The sequence below is a fragment of the Canis lupus genome, chromosome 28 (genome assembly GCF_011100685.1).
Source record: "Canis lupus familiaris isolate Mischka breed German Shepherd chromosome 28, alternate assembly UU_Cfam_GSD_1.0, whole genome shotgun sequence".
In the NCBI taxonomy this organism is placed as follows: Eukaryota; Metazoa; Chordata; class Mammalia; order Carnivora; family Canidae; genus Canis; species Canis lupus.
In genome coordinates this window covers 8,701,176-8,723,544 of record NC_049249.1, presented here as the reverse complement: position 1 = coordinate 8,723,544, position 22,369 = coordinate 8,701,176, and the positions used below count along the sequence as shown (strand labels likewise).

General features: G+C 40.5%; 2 protein-coding genes across 4 annotated transcripts in view; one reads left to right on the top strand and one right to left on the bottom strand.

The window, feature by feature from the left end:
* The window catches only part of TBC1D12 (TBC1 domain family member 12), a 122,911-nt gene extending 101,702 nt beyond the window's left edge, over positions 1-21,209 (bottom strand). For all 3 annotated transcript variants that reach the window (XM_038578235.1, XM_038578236.1, XM_038578234.1), the window contains exons 1-2: positions 21,072-21,209; positions 20,739-20,942 (exon numbers count right to left, since the gene is read on the bottom strand). The gene's annotated coding sequence lies outside the window, so the exon portion shown is untranslated. The remainder of the gene's footprint in view (positions 1-20,738; positions 20,943-21,071) is intronic.
* The window catches only part of NOC3L (NOC3 like DNA replication regulator), a 35,943-nt gene continuing 34,760 nt past the window's right edge, over positions 21,187-22,369 (top strand). Inside the window, exons 1-2 of the mRNA XM_038578232.1 lie at positions 21,187-21,374; positions 22,118-22,325. Of these exons, the coding sequence (XP_038434160.1) occupies positions 21,366-21,374; positions 22,118-22,325 (217 nt within the window). The 5' untranslated portion in view covers positions 21,187-21,365. The remainder of the gene's footprint in view (positions 21,375-22,117; positions 22,326-22,369) is intronic.

Here is a 22,369-nt window from a genome sequence, read left to right as displayed (position 1 = left end):
ACTTGGAGCTTGATCTCATTACTCCAAGACTAAGAGTCATGTGCTCTTCCAACTGAGCCAACCAGGTCCCCTGATATTAAAATCTTTTGGTACCATATTATATTACTACAACTGTAGGCATAAATAAAATATCCTGGTACATTCCTATAAATCAGGTGAAACTGTTATCATGAGAAAGGATATTCTTTTTAAAATTGTTTTAATTTAAATTCAATTAATTAACATACAGTATTATTAGTTTCAGAGGTAGAATTCAGTGATTCATCAGTCTTATATAATACCCAGTGCTCATCACATCACGTCCTCTCCTTAATGTCCATCACCAGTTACCCCATCCAGTGACCGTCCCCGCCCCCCCAGCAACCTTCAGTTTGTTTCCTATGATTATGAGTCTCTTATGGTTTGTCTTCCTCTTTGATTTCATCTTGTTTTACTTTTCCCTCCCTTCCCCTATGCTCCTGTTTTGTTTCTTAAATTCTACATATGAATGAAATCTTATGATAATTGTGTTTCTCTGATTGACTTATTTCACTTAGCATAAACCCTCTAGTTCCATCCACATCATTGCAAATGGAAAGATTTTTTGAAGGCTGAGCAATATTCCACTGTATATATATTACCATATCTTCTTTATCCATTCATCTGTCAATGGACGTCTGGGCTCTTTCCATAGTTTGGTTATTATGGCTATTGCTGCTATAAACATTGGAGTGCAGGTGCCCCTTTGAATCACTTCATTTGTATCTTTGGGGTGAATACCTAGTAGTGCAATTACTGGGTTGTAGGGTAGCTCTATTTTCAACTTTTTTTTTTTAAGATTTTATTTATTTATTCATAGACACAGAGAGAGAGGCAGAGACACAGGCAGAGGGAGAGGAAAAGGGAGAAGCAGGCTCCATGCAGGGAGCCCGACGTGGGACCCGATCCCAGGTCTCCAGGATCACACCTCAGGCTGTAGGCGGCGCCAAGCCACCAGGGCTGCCCTCCATTTTCAACTTTTTGAGAAACCTCCATACTGTTTTCCAGAGTGGCTGTACCGGCTTGCAGTCCCACCAACAGTATAAGAGGGCTCCCCTTTTTCTGCACCCTTGCCAACTTCTACCATTTCCTGACTTGTTAATTTTAGCCATTCTGACTGGTGTGAGGTGGTATCTCATTGTGGTTTTGATATGTATTTCCCTGATGCCAAGCGATGTTGAACATTTTTTCATGTGTCTGTTAGCCATCTGGATGTCTTCTTTGGAAAAGTGTCTATTCATGTCTTCTGCCCATTTTTTGATTGGATTGGTTCCCTTGAGAAAAAAAATATCCTTTTTAAAAAAGATTTTATTTATTTATTCATAAAAGACACACAGAGAGAAGCAGAGACATCGGCAGAGGGAGAAGCGGGAGCCCAATGTGGGACTCAACCCCAGGACTCCAGAATCATGGCCTGAGCTGAAGGCAGATGCTCAACCAAGAAGCCACCCGGGCATCTAGAGATAGGATATTCATAATCGCTGTTACAAAATATTAATTAACAGTTAAAATATGGAAAACTATGAATATACTTTGTATTCTTGCATTTTCTTTTTTTTTTTTTTCAATTTTTATTTATTTATGATAGTCACAGAGAGAGAGAGAGGCAGAGACATAGGCCGAGGGAGAAGCAGGCTCCATGCACCGGGAGCCTGATGTGGGATTCGATCCCAGGTCTCTAGGATCGCGCCCTGGGCCAAAGGCAGGCGCCAAACCGCTGCGCCACCCAGGGATCCCTATTCTTGCATTTTTTTTTTTTTTTTTTTTTATATTCTTGCATTTTCTAAGAACATTTGACTTTCACAGAATTCTCAAAATACAATTTGTCATATTCTACTTGTATGATCCTTTCCTCATTATTGAACAGTAAATATGGTCCCATTATCCCATAATATTATTTTGCTATAACTGTACTCAAGAAGAGTACAAAGGCCTCAAATAAAAGGCTTCTAGACTCTTTGTATCTTTCTTTAATCTTCAACCTTTTTCTTTTGAACTGGATTTCAAAAAGCTTTAAAACATATTTTAACTTCTATCATGTTAAATCACCACTATCATCACCCACATACTCTTCAAGCAATGTTTCTCAAACTCAGTTGTACATTAGTAACATTTAGGAAGTTTTAAAAATGCTTATGTCTGGTCACCACCCAAGACCAATTAAGTCAATATCTCTGGAAAGGAGCCTTACACTGGTATTAAAAGCTATTCAAGTACTTCTAATTTACAACCAATGTTGAGAAATACTGGCTTATAGCTACAACCTTATCTCTCTGCTTCCCTGAGCAAGCAAGCTTCTTTAAAAAGCTGTTTACACATTATGCACACACTTAGATGTGATACCCTGAAAAGGGCACAGTGTGGCTGAGAATGTATAAACTCAATCTAATCATACAAAAATCATCAAATTCAAAGTGAAGAAAATTCTATTTAAAAAATGAAATGGTGGGGGGGGGTGGTGCCTGGGTGGCTCAGTCCATTAAGTGTCTGCCTTTGGTTCAGGTTGTGATTCTGGGATCCTGGGATCAAGCTCCTTGCTCAGCAGGAAGTCTGCCTCTCCCTCTCCCTCTGCCCCTGACTCCATCTCTCTCTCTCAAATAAATAAATAAAATATTTAAAAAATACTAAAAATAGGGCAGCCCCTGTGGCGCAGCGGTTTAGCGCCGCCTGCAGCCCGGGGCGTGATCCTGGAGACCCTGGATGGAGTCCCACGTCAGGCTCTCTGCATGGAGCCTGCTTCTCCCTCTGCCTGTGTCTCTGCCCCCCCCCTCCCTTTCTCTGTGTGTGTGTCTCTATGAATAAATAAATAAAACCTTTTAAAAATACTAAAAATAATAATGAAATAGGGGACTCCTTTAAAAAATGCGAGTATCCTGAAAGACAAAAGCTGTGGCCATAGTTGAGATGAAAGAAGATTAAAACAAAATGACAATTACATGTAATACCTGCCCCTAAACTTCACTTTGTACTAGGTAGAGAAAAGGAAAACAGTCTATGAAGGACACTATTACATCAACCAACACAATTGTCATATGCACAGTGGGTTAAATAAAAGTGTCAATGTAAATATTGATAGTTACAATTACAATTTATATTTATAATTGGTATATCAGTTCTATAAGAAAATATTTCTATTCTTAGGAAATATACAGTGGAGTATTTAGGGTAAAGGGCTATGATATATGGGATTTACCTTCAAACGATTCAGAAAAAAATTATTCATGCATACACATACATACAGAGCACATGACAAAGACAAATGGGATAGAATGTTATCAGTGGGCATCTGGGAGGATATATGAATATTTTACTATCTTTATGTTTACAAGTTTTTCTTTTAAAAAACGATTTTAGGGCAGCCCAGGTGGCCCAGCGGTTTAGCGCCGCCTTCAGCCCAGGGCGTGATCCTGGACACCCAGGATCGAGTCCCATGTCGGGCTCCCAGCATGGAGCCTGCTTCTCCCTCTGCCTGTGTCTCTGTGCCTCTCTCCTCTCTCTCTATGTGTCTCTCATGAATAAATAAATAAAATATTTTAAAATAATAAAAATTAAAATTTAAAAAATTAAAAAAAATATTTTAGGGATTCCTGAGTGGTTCAGTGATTGAGCATCTTCCTTCAGCTCAGGGCGTGATCCGGATGGAGTCCCACATGGACCTCCCTGTGGGAAGGCTGCTTCTCTCTTCTCTCTCCACCCATGTCTCTGCCTCTCTCTGTGTGTAACTCATGAATAAATAAATAAATAAATCTTTAAATAAATAAATAAATAGTAAATTGAAAAAGATTTTATTTGTTCATTTGAGACAGTGAGCAAGAGAAAGAGCACAAGCAGGAGGAGGAGCAGAGTGAGAAGCAGACTCCCTGCTGAGCAGAGAGCCTGACAAGGGACTTCAGGATCATGACCTGAGCCAAAGGCAGACACTTAACTGACTGAGCCACCCAGGTGCCCCTATGTTTGTAACTTTTTCTCTACATTTAAGGTTATTTAAGAAAAAAAAAAAAAAAGAGAGCTATTTTAAAGATGTCTCCATTTTCTCACCTCCCATTTTTTTAAAAATTTTTATTTATTTATGATAGTCACACAGAGAGAGAGAGAGGCAGAGACACAGGCAGAGGGAGAAGCAGGCTCCATGCACCGGGAGCCCGACGTGGGACTCGATCCGGTCTCTAGGATCGCACCCTGGGCCAAAGGCAGGCGCCAAACCCTGCACCACCCAGGGGTCCCCTCACCTCCCATTTATTCTACAATTCTTTACTCTCATTAATGACTTTACTATTCTTGATCCAATAGAAAGTTTTCAGTCTCCATCTTGCTCTATCTTTCAACAGCATTTACACTGTTGATCACTCCTTCCATGTTGAAACACTCCTTTCCCTGGCTTTTAACTTTTTAAAAGAAACACTCTTTTTCCTTAGTTTTCATTGCTGTATTGTTGCCATAGTCTCTCAGTTTTCCTCTTTACCTCTTTGGCCACCTCTTTTCAATTTCTTCCTAGGAAGGCAGGATTTCTTCCTCTTTAATGAAATTTCCTAGCGGAATAGGTCTGAAGCCTCTTCTCTTCTCACTCAACCCTCTGTACCCCAGGAAATCTCACTAATTCTCATGATTTAGATGATCACTTATAAACTGACGACTAGAATTTAACCTACCACTCCCACATTACAATCCAAATATATGACATTTCCAGATACTTCTAGGCATCACAAACATAACATGACTAAAATGAGTCTCTCCTGGTTTTCTTCCATTGTTCTCTATCTTAATACGGTCTCTTAATAGAGACCAACCACTTGGTCTTTCCAGATCTGACATGCCAACTGTCTACCCAACATTTCTGCTTGCTGGTCTCAAAGCCACCTAAAATCTAATGTGTACAAGTCTAAACTCATAATTGCCTCCTCTAAATCTATTCTTATTATAATATTCTATACCTTACTAAATAACAGTACTGTACATCTAGTTGCACAAACCTAAAACCCAAGAGTCATCCTTGATACCTCCCTCTTCCTTATCCCCTTAGCCAAGTGTAGTGGGTTGAATTGTGTCCTGCCAAGAGATATATCCAAGTTCTAACCTTTAGTACCTATGAACATGACTATTCAGAAAAGGATCTTTGCAGATGTAATTAAAGTAAGGCTCTTAACATGAGATCATCCTGGATTAGACATACTCCTTCTCCTCATAGAGGTAATAAATACATGTGATAGGTGTCCTTTAAAAGACAGAAAAAAAAAAAACCTACACATAGAGACACGGGGAAGAAGGTCATGTGAAGATGGAGGTAGAGATTGGAATGATATGTCTACCAGCCAAGGAACACAACACAAAAAGTTACTGACAGCTAGGATAGCTCAGTTCGTTGAGCGTCCAACTATTGATTTCGGCTCAGGTCATGATCTCAAGATCATGAGATAGAGCCCTGCATTGGGCTCCATGATCAGAGATGAGTCTGCTTGAATTTCCCTTTCCCTCTGCCTCTGCCCTTCCTCACTGTGCATCCTCTCTCTCTTCTCTCTCTGTCAAATAAATAAATCTTCAAAAAAAAAAAAAAAAGAATTGCTGACAGTGACCATAAGTTAGGAGAGAGGCATGAAGTGAATTCTCCCTCAGAGCCTTAGAAAAAAAATCCACCCTGTCAATACCTTGATTTCATATTTCTGGTCTGCAGAACTGTGACAAAATAAATTTCTGTTGTTTTAAAGATACCTAAGTTTTGGTAATGTGTTATACAGCCCTAAGAAGCTAATACACAAAGTAGTTACTAAAGTCTGTCTGTTTTTTTTTTTTTTACCTCCTACATATTTTGTATTTTTTTATATAAAATGTTTTTTCTTGTTATTTTAAAAAATATAATAATAGTGTTATTAACTATAGTCATCACGGTTTACATTAGAGCCTCTGAAATTGGATAGCTGAAAGATTCTTACCTACTTTCAGCTATAAAATGGATAAAGTCTGAGGATCTAATCTAAATATCTTTTAAATGCATTCACTTCACACTATATCACCCACCCAGACTAAATTGCCATCATCTTTTCCTGGGTGACAGAATTAACCTCCGGCTGGTTTTCCCACATTCACTTGTGGGCACATCCAAATGATTTTCCATGGCTGCAGCCAAGGTACTTTTTTTTTTTTTTTTTTAAGATTTTATTTATTTGTTTATTTGACACAGAGAGAGAGAGCACAAGCAGGGGAAGCAGCAAGCAGAAAGAGAAGGAGAAGCAGGCAGGAAGCCTGATGTGAGAATCGATCCCAGGACCCTTGGACCATGACCTGAGCCACCCAGGCACCCTGCCAAAGTACTTTTTTTATGAACACAAATCTGATCATGTTACTGCCCTGCTTTTTTAGTCATCATCATGTTAAACTTTCAAGACACAGAGACAGGCAGAGACATAGGCAGAGGGAGAAGCAGGCTCCACCAAGGGAGCCCAACATGGGACTTTTCCTGGGACTCCAGGATCACGTCCTGGACCAAAGGCAGACGCTCAAACCACTGAGCCACCCAGGCATCCCACCTTTCAACCTTTTAAAAGAAACACTTTTCCCTAAGTTTTCATTACTCCATTGTCTCCATTTTTTTCTCCTACATTTTTGGCTATATTTTTCTGGGTACACTTGGGGAGGGTTCTTCTTCCTTAATCTAAATATAATGGCTTCCTATTCTCTTAAGACAAAAGACAAAATCTTTTCTCATGACCTACAAAGCTCTTCACAGTCTATGTACCTATCTAACCCCTTCTTCCTCTTCTTTTTTTTTTTTTTAAAGATTTTATTTATTTATTTATTTATTTATTTATTTATTTATTTATTTATTTATTCATGAGAGACACAGAGAGAGGCAGGGACACGGCTGAGGGAGAAGCAGGCTCCATGCAGAGAGCCCAACATGGGATTTGATCCTGGGATTCTGGGATCATGACCCAAGCCGAAGGCAGATGCTCAACCACTGAGCCACCCAGGCATCTCCCCTCCCTTTTCCTCTTCTCTCCCCAGAACCCTAAACTTTAGTCATTTTGATATTCTTTTCATCTCAGATACTACAAAACTCCTTCTGTAAGCTTGTATATATCTAGGATGTTCTGCACAATGACCTGGGATTTTTGTTATACTTTTATCTGTCTCTTCAGCCTTATTTCTCCTTTCTCTTTTCCCCACTCATCATGTTTCAGACACATCTCCCTTTTCTCTGTTTCTGAAATTATGTGCAAAGCCCCTTTCCTCTAAGGGTATTCATGTATGTTGGTCCCCCTGCCTCGAGGGTTCTTCCCCACCTTGTAGGGCTAATTCCTACTCTTTGTTCAGGACACAGTGTATTTATTTATCTATTATTATTTTAAGTAGGCTCTATGCCCAGCATGGAGCCTAACATGGAGTTTGAACTCTGAATCCTGAGACCATGACCTGAGCTGAGATAAAGAGTAGGCAGTCAGCTGCTTAACTGACTGAACCACCCAGGTGCCCCCAAGACTCAGTGTTAATGTTACCTCCCCAGAGAAGACTTCTCTGACCTCCCCTCTAATTGATTAGACTCCAGTTACATGCTTTCAAAGCACCCTTTTTCTTTGTAGCCACTATCACAGCTCCAATCTTATGGCATTTTGGACTATCATTTGTATATACACATACACAGACTCACACACACACACACACACACACACACACACACACACACACTGTACACTGCAAGCTCTAGAGGAAGGAGATTGTGTCTGTTTTGTTCACTTTCTTAGCAATAATAACTAGTATAGTGCCAAGGACACAGTAGCTATTCAATAAACATTTATTAAAGGAATATAGAAATAAATGGATGAATAAAACTGCTATCAAAATACATATCTAGGGGCACCTGGGTGGCTCAGTCAGTTAAGCGTCTGACTTCAACTCAGGTCATAATCTCAGGGTCCTGGGGTCTGGCCCCATTTCAGGCTCTCTGCTCAGCGAGGAGTCTGTTTGTTCCCTCTCCCTCTGTCTCTCTCCCACTTCATTCTCTCTCTCTCAAATAAATAAGAAAAATCTTTAAAAAAACATATTTAGATCCCAGGAATTCCTAACTCAATAGACTAAATTTATCTATAATCCTCAAAGCCTTTGTTAAGAACTGCCTGAAACAGATTCCCATTTACACTCCTGAACACACAATTTCATCTCCCATGGATAAATGTTTAACCTAAAGATGACTTCTGTTGTATGAGTAGACACTAGTGAAACCTAAAATAACCATAGCTTGTCCTCACTATATACTGATGAGCTTATGAAGTTTGATGATGAACTGATTAAACAAAAATGTGGTCAATATGTCCATCTGGAAATTGGCTGACAAGACCTAGAATAAATTTGATATCAAAATCCAGAAGAAATTTCTGTAAAGCAATGGGAATGGGCAACCTTCTGTGGGACCATGTGACTTGGATTGCTACTGAAATCATCTTCAATGCTCACAAATGGTTTAGTGCCATACACGCTTGGTAAAGCCTCAGCTGGTAAGAGGGGGTGACTAAGTCTGAGATTCTGGATTACAGTTAGATAACAAGTATCGAAAGGATGTGCATTACAGATTAACTCAGCAGGGTGAGATATGTGTTGAAAATAAATGATAGTAAAATCACAAAGCAGATGCTGTTTGGTAAGCCACAGAGGGACAGCCACAAACCAAGAGACAGATGAAGTGCTTTAGAAATGCATACTGATCCTTTAGAGAAGCAAACTGATGCCACATATTAAGAGGCACTGTAATTCTACTCCTAGGAATCTGTCATAGGAAATCTTTCAAAAGAATAACATAAAAGCTATACAAAAATGCTAATAGCAAGATATTTAATAGTTAAAAATTTAAAACTACTGAAATTGTCAATAATATAGGAAGTATAGGAAAATCTAATATACCAGTGAAAGAGGAAGATGATTAAAATGATAAAAATGCAGAAATAGGGAGAAATTTTACAAAGTAATATTAAGTAAAAGGTAGAGATACAGTTATATATCATAATGACAATGATGTATAAAACTGCATGTCTAGTTTTATAAAGGCCACAAAGGACAGACATGAAAGAAGACTAATGGAGGTTTTAAAATTTTTTACATTCTTCCTTTTGATGAAATTTTAAAAATTGATTAAATGGTAATCCTCCACAAGAATTTGAAATCTTGGGCAGCCCAAGTGGCTCAGCGGTTTAGCGCTGCCTTCAGCCCATGGCCTGATCCTGGAGACCTAGGATTGAGTCCCATGTCAGGCTCCTGCATGGAGCCTGCTTCTCCCTCTACCTGTGTCTCTGCCTCTCTCTCTCTCTCTCTCTCTCTTTCTCTGTGTCTCTCATGAATAAATAAAATCTTAAAAAAAAATTGAAATCTTGACATTTTTCCCATATACATGTCATAATTATGAGTTGTGACAAGAGTTGCAAATGTTTTTTATGCTGCAGGAGGGCATTCAGTTACATTTGGAAGAAAAAGCATCTATAAGCATCTATTAAAGGGCAGCGGGGTGGCTTAGTCAGTTAGGTGTGGGACTCATGATATCTGCTGGGGTTGTGGTCTTGGCGTTGGGAGATCAAACCCTGTATCAGCAGAGAGTATGCTTAAAATTCTGCTCGAGATTCCCTCTGCCCCTTCTCTCTCTCTCTTAAAGAAATAAAATATCAAAAACAAAAACTAAAAAAACAAAAACAATCTATTGACAGTTTTGCAAAAATAGTGACAGTTTCTGCAAATAGCTGTTACTGTTATAATGAAGTGAGTTTTGCATAAATTTAGCATAAGGGGGACTAAATCTGTTAAGTGTTAGTATTTTCAGAAATGTTTGGGGCCAGACTTGGAGTAGATTAAATATTTCCCTTTTTATTTCAGTAAAGTCTTATTTTTATTATAAAAGTATAATAGGAAGGCATTTTATAATAGAAAAGAATATAGAAAACATTTTAGGTTTTTTTTTTTAAATGATTTTATTTATTTATTCATGTGAGACACAGAGAGAGGCAGAGACATAGAGGAAGAAGCAGGCTCCTCACAGGGAGCTGCATGCTGGACTCAATCCCCAGACCTGGGATCAAGCCCTGAGTCGAAGGTAGACGCTCAAGCACTGAGCTACCCAGGTGTCCCAAATTTTAGGTATTTTTAAACTATTCTTAAGTATTTCAAATTACTTTGACTAGTAATTAAGGTGAACCTGTCCCACACCCCACCTCTCTCCCATATTAGCCACTTACGTGTTTTGTTTTGTTTTGTTTTTGAGACTAAGTCAAAAAGTTCTTTGGTCCAACTTGTTTTCAGTCCACTTAGTGACTAGAAATCCTAAGAAATATTTGTGAATTGAAAGGGGACCATGGAGGAGCATATAAATTATGAGCTGAAAGATAATCTTACAGTACTTTAAATATTTAGAGAAAGAAAACAGAAATCTCCTTTAGAAGACGATGATTATCTTTAGTGTATAAGTGTCTTGTGAATTCCTGAAGGGAATGTGGTAAACTAGCTTTGGGTCTAGACTCCTGGGGAAGAATAGAACTCTGGTGGTTTGCGCTCACTATGGGTATATGAAGGATAAAAGGTGTAAAAGAGAAAAAGAACTGAAGAATCCAGAATGCTCTGTTAGCAGTAGGGATGAAGTAAACATAGAACAGAAAATCTCTGGTAAATACAGCTATTCTGGAGACCCAGCAGGCATGACTTAGTTAAATCAAGTGAATATGTAATCTATGACCCAGCAATTCCATTCCTGGTTATACTCTTCAGATGAATTTTCTCACAGATCTCTAAGAGGATGTTAGAGGATGCTCATTAGGGCAGCCCCGGTGGCTTAGCGGTTTAGCGCTGCCTTCAGCCCAGGACGTGATCCTGGAGACCCAGGATCAAGTCCCACGTTGGGCTCCCTGCCAGGGAGCTCTGCCCCCCCCCCCCGCCGTCTCCAATAAATAAATAAAATCTAAACAAAAAAGAGAAGAGGACCCTCATTAAAGAGTGTGTGTATTGTTATTGTTGTTTGAGGTGGAAAGGAATTGAAGACAGTGCAGCTGTAGTAAATATATAATAAGTGGTAAATGAACCATGATAGAGAATGATGCAACAATTTGTAACGACAAATTAGATACACAGAGAAACCTGGATGAATATTAAAAAAATAGTGGGGGTATCTTGAGTGGCTCAGTAAGTTAAGCGTCTGCCTTTGGCTCAGGTCATGATCCTGGAATCCCTAGATTGAGCCTCACATCAGGCTCCCTGCTCAGGAGGAGTCTGCTTCCCCCTCTCTTCTCTTGCTCACACATGCTCTCTCTCTCTCAAATAAATAACGTAAAACCAAAAAAAATAGTGTCAAGTGGAAAAGAACATAATGTAATTTACATAAATTAAAAATACCTATACACAAAACAGAAATGTCTCTTTTTACAAGAATAGAAATGCATTTTTAGAATCTACATTAAATGCATTAAAATAGTTGCCTATGGAAGAGAAGAGAAAGGAATTGTTGAAAAGAAATAAAACTGAATATAGTGCTAAATAAAAAATGCAACTGAGAGTCTTTGGCTGGATAAATGATGATACTGTGTTAAGAACTGAGGAAGTTGTTCATGATCCTTCCCATTCAAGGGGGAAAAAAAAGGAGGAAGGAGGAAATAAGGAGAAAGAAATCAAGCAGAAAACTCTATCTCCCTACTCACTCTCTTTCTCACTCTCTAAAATAAGTGAATAAAATCTTAAAAAAAAAAAAGAATAAGCCAAAATAATATTATGCACTAGAATCCTGAAGTTTTAAATCTAGATCCATGGGTCTCACATTGAAGCCTTTAAGAACCAATATGGCTGATGGATATTAGACAACAGGAAGTAGTGGAGAACAAGAGAATGCGTACTGAGTGTGTGCCCCACCTAAAGGCATTAGAAAATCGATTAAAAATATCACACACACAGGGGATCCCTGGGTGGCTCAGCGGTTTAGCGCCTGCCCTTGGCCCAGGGCGCGATCCTGGAGTCCCAGGATCAAGTCCCACATCGGACTCCCGGCATGGAGCCTGTCTCTGCCTCTCTCTCTCTCTCTCTCTCTCTCTATGTCTATCATAAATAAATAAATCTTTAAAAAAAAATATCACACACACAGACCCACAGACGCACACTATTTTAACCAAACAGCAATGCCACTGACAGAATGTGGGCCATGGGCCTCAAAGGGTTTATGCCTCTGTCTGTGACTGCTCTAAATTCTAAAGAAAAGAGCTGACCATGTTAAAAAAATATATATGTGACAGAAAACACTATTCTAAACCATAGTAATCTAAATTTACAACAATCAAATGAAGTACGTGAGTCTATATTTAGGATTCATCTGTATTCATCAGTTAAATTTAATTCAACAAACCAGTAAATATTATTTGTAGATAAAAAATAATGATCCAGGTGTCAAGGGTTGCAAGATGGAATGAGTCACCATCTCTGTATGTCCTTCTCAGTTCAGATCCTACAAAAGTTTCAAGAATGGGAAGTCACATGGTTATAAAATAACCTCTCTCCTCTGCTCAGGAGAAAATCAGTCCCTCATACTGTCCATGATTTACATCTCACCTCATGAACATTCGGCTTTAAACTATCACAGTCCTGTAACATCTTGTGTTCTAAAGTTGCCTCTTATCTACCTACACAAAACTTCCAATTTCTTTAGTCCTGAGTGACAGAAAAATACTTCGTGTTTGAATTCCAGTGTCCATCTAGGTTCCAATAAAGATGCTTAATAAATGTTCATTGAACCCAACACTGATTTCTTTTAAAGATGTGTTTATTTTAGTGAGAGAAAGCAAGAGCAGGAGCGGGGCAGGGGAGGTGGGGAGCAAAGGGAGAGACTCCCTACTGATCCCTCAATGAGCACAAAGCCAGACCTGGGGCTCCATCCCAGGACCCTGAGATCATGACCTGAGCCAAAATCAGGAGCCAGCCATTTAACCAACTGAGCCACCCAGGCACTCCAGCAACACTGATTATTTTTAAATGTGTCCATAAATGTTTTTGATACTTCTCCCTTTTAAAAGTGAACTCTCAAAAAAAAAAAAAAAAAGTGAACTCTCATTTCCCTATCAAGTGTGGTCTGAATTAAGTGACTCACTTTTAACAAGTTGAATAATGGAGGTGATGATTTCCAATACTATATCTTTTTATTTGTTTGTTTGTTTAAACAGATGAAGTCAGATTTCGGGATACTTAAAGCAGGGGCTCTTAACCTTGATGCACATTAAAATCACTGAAACAGCATTAAAAATGCTCTGATCCCCAGCTATATCCATTCCTATCAAATCAGAATTCTGAGGACTGGTCCTGTATTCGTTCACTAGGGCTGCCATAAAAAAAGTATCAGAGTCCGAGGAGCTCATGATTATTTATTACCTACAATTTACTTTCTCATGATTCTGGAGGCTAGAAGTCAGAGATCAAGGTGTCTGCAGGGTTAGTTTCTTCCAAAGCCTCTTGGCTAGTAAATGGTGTTTTTTTTTTCCTAGTGGTTCCTTTACATGGTCTTACCTCTGAACCTGTATTCTAATCTCTTCTAATAAGGACCCCTATTTGTATAAGGATTAGGGCCTACCTTAATGACCTCATTTGACCTCTTTAGAGATCCTATCTCTGAGTTTAATAACATTCTGAGGTACTGGGGTGGGATTTCAATACATGAATTGGGGGTCGTAGTGGTGGTACAATTCAATCCATAACAGGACCAAAGAACCAGTGTTTTCCATTCCCGCCCCCAAGTGATTCCAAGATACAGCTATATTTGAGAGTAAGTGCCCCACATAGGATTCTCAAACATGGCTGTATTAGAGTCATCTGAGTAGCTTAAAACGAGTAAAAAAGCACCAAAGCTTAGGCATCACCTTCAGAGATTTGATTTCAAATGTGTGGGATGGGGTACTGTTAGTTTCTGAAAGCTCCTAGGTGACTTAAATATAACCAGATTTGAACATTGCCATATGAATAGATTTTTTTTAAAGATTTTTATTTATTTATCCATGAGAGACACACACACACACAGAGAGAGAGAGAGAGAGGCAGAGACACAGGCAGAGGGAGAATTAGGCTCCATGCAGGGAGCCCGATGTGGGACTCGATCCCGGGGCTCCAGGATCACACCCCGGGCCGAAGGCAGCGCTAAACTGCTGAGCCACCCGGGCTGCCCCATATGACTAGATCTTAAAAGGCATTAGAACTTTCCCCTTGCTCTCTCTTGGATAACTTGCTTTCGGGGAAGCCAGTTGCTATGTCATGAAGATACTCAAGCAGTCCTAAGGAGATGGGTACATGGGAAGTAACTGAAGCTTCCTGCCAACAGGCAGTAAGGGAACTGAGGCTTTTTGTCAAGAGACGTATGAGTGAGCCATCTTAGAAGTTAATCCTGAAGCCTCAGTGAAGTCTTCAGATGAGTGCAGCCTTAACCAATGCCTAGACTGCAACTTCCAGAACCAGAACCATTCTGCTGAGCTACTTCAAAATTGCAAGCCTACAGAAACTGTGTGAAATAATAAATGTTTATTGTTTTGAGTTGCTAAGTTTTAGGGCAATTTATTAAGCAGAAATAGATAACTCATATTCCCACTAAAGCTGTAATTCTATTATGATATACACATACCTCCTTACGTTATAGATCATGTTTAAAAACTAGCTATTTTGGAGCCTGTCCACTTACATCCTTCCACACCTTCACGTCCCATTTTTGCTACCTCCAGAAGCCACCAATTTCCTTTTTTCTGGATGTTAAAAGGTCGTAAATAGCATATTAAAAAGTCCCTTTGGACTAATGGGCCCAAGAGAGAGATTCTGTAGGAGAAGATCTTATCTTCTTTCTAGAGTGACAGCTGTAGGAGGAGATATTTTAGATCATCCAGACCTCTTATCATTCTATTCATAGATAGCCACTTATTTCACTTATGTATCCATTTATTCACCCAAGGGGGTTTTAATTATAATCAGCAGCAGTAACTTGGAAAATGAAGGAAAGCAATCCGAAACATAAATGCCATCTAAGTAGGTCTTCTGTGTGTATGTGGTAAGCCCATGTTATATTTCCAAAGTAGTAACCAGAGGGAGGACTTGAACTCTGGTAATAGGTGGAATAGAGAATATTAGGATAAGCAGGGCACCGTTGTGGGGGGTGTGAAATGATCTACATGTTAGTTTAGATGTTAATTTCAATCTATAGTCTCATCCCTGCTCAGCTATACTTCCCAGAAGCTTTAGAATAGAGGTCTAGAGACAATGTGTCCTTGTTTTACAGAACATTCTTTCATAGAGAGCTCCTAGCAGAGTCTGGTACAGGGAGGGGAGAGGAACTGTTGCTGCCAAGGGACTATTAGAAACTGTACATGACATTGTGCATGGAATCCACTTCCCCTTCCCTAGAGATTTTGGAGAGCAATGAATAAATAATGGGTCTGAACAACTAATACAAGAAAGAGGAAATGTCATGTCATAGAAATTCAATTTATTAACAAAAATCTTAAGTAGAAAAGAATACATATTAAAACCCTAGGAAGATCCTCTTTAATTTTTTCCTTTTCTATAATGTAGCAGATTAGGAAAGAGTTTAAGGCATTTGATCCCTTTTGGTGAAAAAAAACTCCAGCTAGTGGAACTAGCATTTTATTACATTTCCCACCTAGTGAAATGCAGACTTTGTTAGAGTATATCTAATCCTCAAGTCAATAACTTTAATATGGAGCTAATATTTATCTCATAAGATTATTGAGGATAAAATGAAATAGTTTATACTTAGGGAAACATAAAAAATGCTTAGTAAGTGATAGCTGTATTAGGTTGGAGTCCCTGAATTGGATCCTGAGTCAACGTTGTATGAATTATGTGCCCCCCAAAAGATTATAAAATCTTGACCCACAGTACCTATGGATGTGACCTTATTTGGAAATAGGAGCTTTGCAGATGTAATCAAGTTGAGATGAGGTCATTAGCCTGATCCCATAATTCAATATGAGGGGAAGACAGCCACGTGAAGACACAGACACAAGGGAGAATGCTATGTATGAATGGAAGCAGAGATGAGAATCTTGCACTCACAAGCTGAAGCATTCCTAGGACTTTCAGCTGTCACCAGAAGCTAGGAGGGAAGTATGGAAGAGATTCTCCTTCAGAGTCCTAAAAAGGAGTCAACTGTGTCAACACCTTTATTTTTAACTTTCAGCCTCCAGAACTGTGAGAGAATAAACTTGTTGTCATGCTACTTGTGGTACTTTGTTATGGCAGCCCCAGGAAGAAATTAATACACAAGGATTTGAGGGCAAATGGTTTCTTTCTTTTTTTTTTTTTAAAGATTTTATTTATTTATTCATGAGAGACACACAGAGAGGCAGAGACACAGGCAGAGGGAGAAACAAGCTCCATGCAAGGAGCCTGATGTGGGATTCCATCCCGGACTCCAGGATCACGCCCTGAGCTGAAGGCAGATGCTCAACCACTGAGTCACTCAGGTGTCCCGCAAATGGTTTATTTTCAAGAAGAGTCCAGAAACCATTGATAGAAGGGGTGGGGAAGTGAGACTGGGAAGAGGACAGTAAGAGAGTGGGCTGATGAGTAGGTTAGCTTTGTAGGTGGTGCACATGCCTTTCGTGGCTCTCTGGGAGACAATGCAGAGGATGCCTCAGAGTCATCCTACCTCTTAGGAACGAGAACATTGGCATACTGATTAGTATAAATATTGGTGTATTAGTTTTTGATGGCTATTGCGACAAATTGCTACAGATTTGGTGGTTGAAAACAACAGAAATTTACTTTAAAAAAAAGATTTTAAACTTTTTCTTAAGGAATCTCTATACCCAATGTGGGGCTGGAACCTCTAATTCTGAGATCAAGAGTTGCATGTTCTACCGACTGAGCCAGTCAGATGCCCATAGAAATTCATTCTCTCACAAGTTGAGGGATCAGAAATCAGAAATCATGATCACTGAAGTCAAGTTGTCAAGAGGGTTACACTCCCTCTGGAAGATCTAAGAGGAGAAATATGTCCCTTGCCCCTTCCCCTTTCTGGTGCTGGGACATTTCTTGACTTGTGGCTACATCACTACAATCTCTGCTCTGTAGTCACACTGTTTCTTCCTCTTCTGTATGAAATCTCCTTCCTCTTAGCTCATACAGACATGTGATTCCCTTCAGGGCCCACCTTGATAGTCCAGGATAATCTCTCCATTTCAAGATCCTTAATCACACCTTTGACCAATATAAGGTAATATTCACAGGTTTCAGGGATTAGGGCCCGAGATCTTTGGAGTACATTTTCTAGCGTACCAAATTGGTATATTTATCCTTCAACTTCAATTTATCACTGGTTGGAGGCTGCTCTCAGGGGTAAAAATTCCTTGGCACTTCAGCCCTGCTTTGCAGGGTTTGTGAAAGTCTTCAAGTATAAAGTTGCAATCACTTGTGGAGGACTTTTTTCTGTGTGTGTAATAACTGCTGAGAGGATGTTGGTGTGTTATTATTTTTTGGCATTAATCTTTTGTTTACAAATTTTGTTTTTAAGATTTTTTGTTTATTTATTCATGAGACACACAGAGAGAGGCAGAGACATAGGCAGAGGGAGAAGCAGGCTCCATGCAAGGAGCACGATGTGGGACTTGATCCTGGAACTCCAGGATCATGCTCTGAACCCAAGGCAGACACTCAACTGCTGAGCCACCCAGGCGTCCCTTATTTATAATTTTAATTCCACAACTAATCATCAGTTGTAATGATGGTTATTAGCTATTTTAACCTAATTTCCTGATGGTCCACAATATAAATTATTTGCACTACCTGTGTAATCTTGCTCAGAAAATATTATCCCATCTATGTGAACTTATAGAACTTGTCCTTTCTGTAAGGGTCCATTTAAGTATACATTGCTCTGTCATTTCTTCCCAAGCTTTTCTTTATTTTTTAGCACCTATACAATCTCTTCAATTAATCTCTATTTGGTCATACATAATTATCTTTCTCAACTATACATACATTTTTTCTCAAGTATATTTTTACATAGCTAAGGAAGAGGCCAATGGCATATACACATTTTCAAGTTCTTGATGTCTGAATTTTGGAGATTTATATTTATAATCTGGCACCATTTAGTAATTTCTCATTAGGAAATAATAACATACCTCCTTTGAGCCTATTATGTGTTTTTAGTTTCTTCAAGGTTCCTTGTTACAACTTCTACGAATTATCTTGTGGGACAGGAACACCAGAAGCCTTATTGTTCCACGCATACTTAGTGACATTTTTCAAATCAGTTTATTTATAGACCATGGCCAAGAAAGTCCTGGTTTGTGTTCCAACATTTCTGGAAATACCGGGATTCTAGCTGTGGGTAAAAGAATGAAATAGGGCATATTGGGAGAGGTACAAGTGAAGAAAATAGTTTGGTTCTGAACACGGTTATTTGAAGTTCCATGGTTACTATGTGAAGATGTCCAGAAGGAGGTAGCTATAACAAAGAAACCTGGAAGGAGAGGCATGGACTGGACAAACGATTTGGAAATCTTTTTGCAATATGTAGATGGATGAGCTCACACTGGAAGAGCAAGTAGAATGAGAAGTAGAAAAGTGGGTCAAGACCAGAACCTTGAAAATCACCTACATTGAAGAGGCATGAAGAAGAAGGAATGGAGTTGGGACAAGAACTCAGGGAAGAGGTTGTTAGGAGGGCCAAGGACATTGAAAGCGTAATATAAAAAAGGAGAAATGTGTAGCATCAAATGAAGTGGAGAGATCTAGTGAAGTTAAAAAGAAATGATATAGCTTAGTGCACACTTAAAAAAGAAAAACAGTTTGGAGGTTCTTGGTGACTCTAATGAAAAGGACAATGGAATGTTATAGGCAGGTCCAGATGGGCTCTTAACAGACTGCTCAAAAGGGCTCATAGGAATCTCTGAGTACAATCCCTGTGAAGCTAGTTTGAGGTAGCCCAGTGATCTCTCTTAGCCCAAGCAAGCATTCAGGAAAACTCTGGAGGATCCAAGAGGCCCTAGAACCCAAACTGACTTTAGCTGTGGGTTGAGTTAATGGGAAATGATACAAAGCTGGAGACCAAAGAATTGAAAAACCATTAAGATTAAGCTAGTAGGAATCACATTAACTTCCATTTTTAAGTTTGTGTTCAAATGATAGATTGCTCAAATTCAAGATGGGAGGGAGTCAGCTTGGCAACAAGTGCTTAAAAATGATCTAAGGATTCAAGTTGATCATTAACTTAAAACGGGCCAAGCAAATGATTTAATTCCTCAAGAAGCTAGCACAAACTTGGGTTGTCATAATAGAAAAGAGGAAGTAGAGACACCAAAATACCAGCTTTTTGGAAAATGAAACAGCAATTAAAAGGAATTAGTCAGGGGCACCTGGGTGGTTCAGTCGGTGAAGTGTCTGCCTTTGCCTCAGGTCATGACCTCAGGGTCCTGGGAAGGAGCCACAAGTCAGACTCCCTGCTCAGTGGGAGTCTGCCCCTCCCTCTCCTTCTGCCCTTCCCCTCTGCTCAGTCTCTCTCTCAAATTAAAAAAAAAGAAGATAGGGGCAGCCCGGGTGGCTCAGTGGTGTAGCACCACCTTCAGCCCAGGGCGTGATCCTGGAGACCCAGGATGGAGTCCTGCGTCGGGCTCCCTGCATGTAGCCTGCTTCTCCCTCTGTCTTGTCTCTGCCTCTCTCTCTCTCTGGGATAAATAAATTACATAAAAAAAAAAAAAAGAAAACAAATTATGGAATCAATTTGAATATACTAATAGGTTGAAAGGAAGAATCCATTGGAGAGGGAAAACAGGAAGGGGATAATTAGTAACGCAGCAGTCTGATGAAGTTGGGAGAAAATTGGTTTTGAATAGAAATGGGGATGCCTCACCCTTGGAGACTGGAGGTAAAGCTGGAAGGATGGGAGTGATGAGAGATAAATTACTATGTTTGGGAAGGGATTTGGGCACTTGGGAAGAGCACAGGCTGATATTTTCAATTTTTTTTGATGAAGTAATACTCCAGGGGACAGGCTCTGCTGTTTCTGAGGGTTGTGTGTGGAAGGAGAGAGAGCACAACAGGGAAAAACCACTGAACTTGGGAGGGAAAGAATTCCATCCAGATAGAATGGGATTCTTGGTCTCTGAATTAGAACACAGAAATTGGGAGGTTTCTTCTCAGTCTCTTTTTTTTTTTTTAATTTTTATTTATTTATGATAGTTACAGAGAGAGAGAGAGGCAGAGACACAGGCAGAGGGAGAAGCAGGCTCCATGCACCGGGAGCCTGACGTGGGATTCGATCCCGGGTCTCCAGGATCGCGCCCTGGGCCAAAGGCAGGCACCAAACCGCTGCGCCACCCAGGGATCCCTCTTCTCAGTCTCTTTAACGCTAACACCCACCAGGGAGCTCAGACTTCTGAGCCCCTCCTGGCTCTTCCCACCTGGCTTAGGACTGGAGGGGTCAGGACTCCAGTTGAGACATAGGCTCAAAAATCACTGACTTTCTTTAAAATAAACTGAAATGGCATTCTTAAATTTATTCAGGGAAAAAAAAAGGCCTTTGGGGGACAAACATTTTGAAAAACACTTTCTTGCAAATTACATAAATCCTATTGAAATGAATGACTTTGGCGGATTAAGCAGACAGTAAAATTTACACAGGTCATCGTTGTAAAATATGGAAACGCAGGGTTTCACCGACATACTTCTTTTTATCAGACAACGGTTAAAACGAAGGCAAGAAATGTTTCAAAATAAAATACCAAGAATTCGAGGCTTTTGAGTTCCGGAAGGTCACGAGAAGTCATTCGCCATTCCACAACAACGTTCCCAGGGAGCCCGGGGGGTGGGGGAGGCCGCGGCCGGCATTCCACGAAAGGAAGAAGCCTTTGTCTGCCTCGCCTCCCAAGCCTCGACGGAGGAACACCAGCGGCCAGTCAGTATCTCTGACAGGAAGACGAGGTCAGCTGCGTGAAGAAAGGCACAACGGGCAGTAAGGTGACTGATAAAAATCAAGCCCTTTCGTTTTGAAAGGCGGAGCCCGACGTCTCCAAGACTTTTAAAGGAAATTGGGCGACAGGGCAAGAATCACAGACCTTGCGAAGCTCCCCGCCCGGGCCCGCCCGCATTCGTCCAGCGCCGACGCGTCTCCACGCGCGCTCTCGAGCGCCAGGGAAGCCATCTGCCCCGCGCCGCAAGAGGGCGCGCGGCCAGGCCCTTGTGCGGAAGTCCCGCCCCCACTTCCGGCGGCGGAGGATGGGGAGGAGCCAGCGGGGGCTTCCGCCTTGCGCGGTGTGGTACCTTGGGCGCGTGTGTTGCCCCCTCCGGATTCCTGCGTTACCTCTATTCCTGGTCTTGCCGTAGCGTCGGGACTCCCTTCGTATTTAAGGATGAAGGCGGTAGGTGTCTTGAGGAGCCTGGTCTCTGCGGCTTAGGACCCCTTTGGCTGACAGTCGCTGCCCGGTGTGGCTTTTCGGGGAGTTTTTGCGCTTGTATAGGAGGCGGTGGCTTGGAGTCGGGGCCGCCTCGCGGTTGTGTGCGCTGCCAGCCTCCTGGCACTTAGATCTGGAGCCTCTTGGACCGCACACCTTGCGCACACTTGGCTTCAGGGGGCCGCAGTGAGGCGAGCACGGAGTCTCGTGTCTGTAGGGTGGGAGACGTTAAAGGGTTCTTCGAGACTGTCTTTCGAACCTTTATTTTTCAAGTAGGTAACTGGGTACTGCTCTCAACGAGTTTATAATGTGAGTCAAGGGACTCCAGATAAGTCTGTTTTTCCCCCTAATGAGTAAAGAGATAGGAAGGTTAGTGATTTGCCCCTGTACTCACAGAAAAAAAGAGCTGGAATTTGGATTTCTGAATGAGGGGTTACCAGCAAGCATTGAAGTCCAAAGATACGAATTCTGTTTTGCCCCCCTCAGTTTAGGAGTCCTTGACAAGTCATATAAAATCAGCCTTAGCTTTCTCCTCAGTAATTTTGAGGTAACAGCAATCACTGCTTAACGGGGCTGTTGGAAATCAAGTATGTTGGAGAACTTTGCAAAGAGTAGGGCGATACATGAATGTCACTTATTCTAAAGACAACGTTTTGCTCTGAGTATGCAGTTTAAATTTCTGGGTATGCAGTGCTCCTCTTGTTTTCTAGAGAAGAAATAAAAAACAGATCCCAAGCTTTCGGAAGTTACTAAAAACTAGTAAAGTCAAACTTGAAAACAAGCTAAAAAATAAGCAATTTAAACAACAAAGCACTCTCAAGAAGTACCGAAAAGAACAGAGGAAACTAAGGCAAGCTGTAAAGGATGCTGTGTCTAAGAAACCGATCCCACTGGAGGACCCAAAGGAGAAAAGACCAGGTAACTGTGAAAGTGTTCATGTCTTACAGTTTCTATTGATTTGT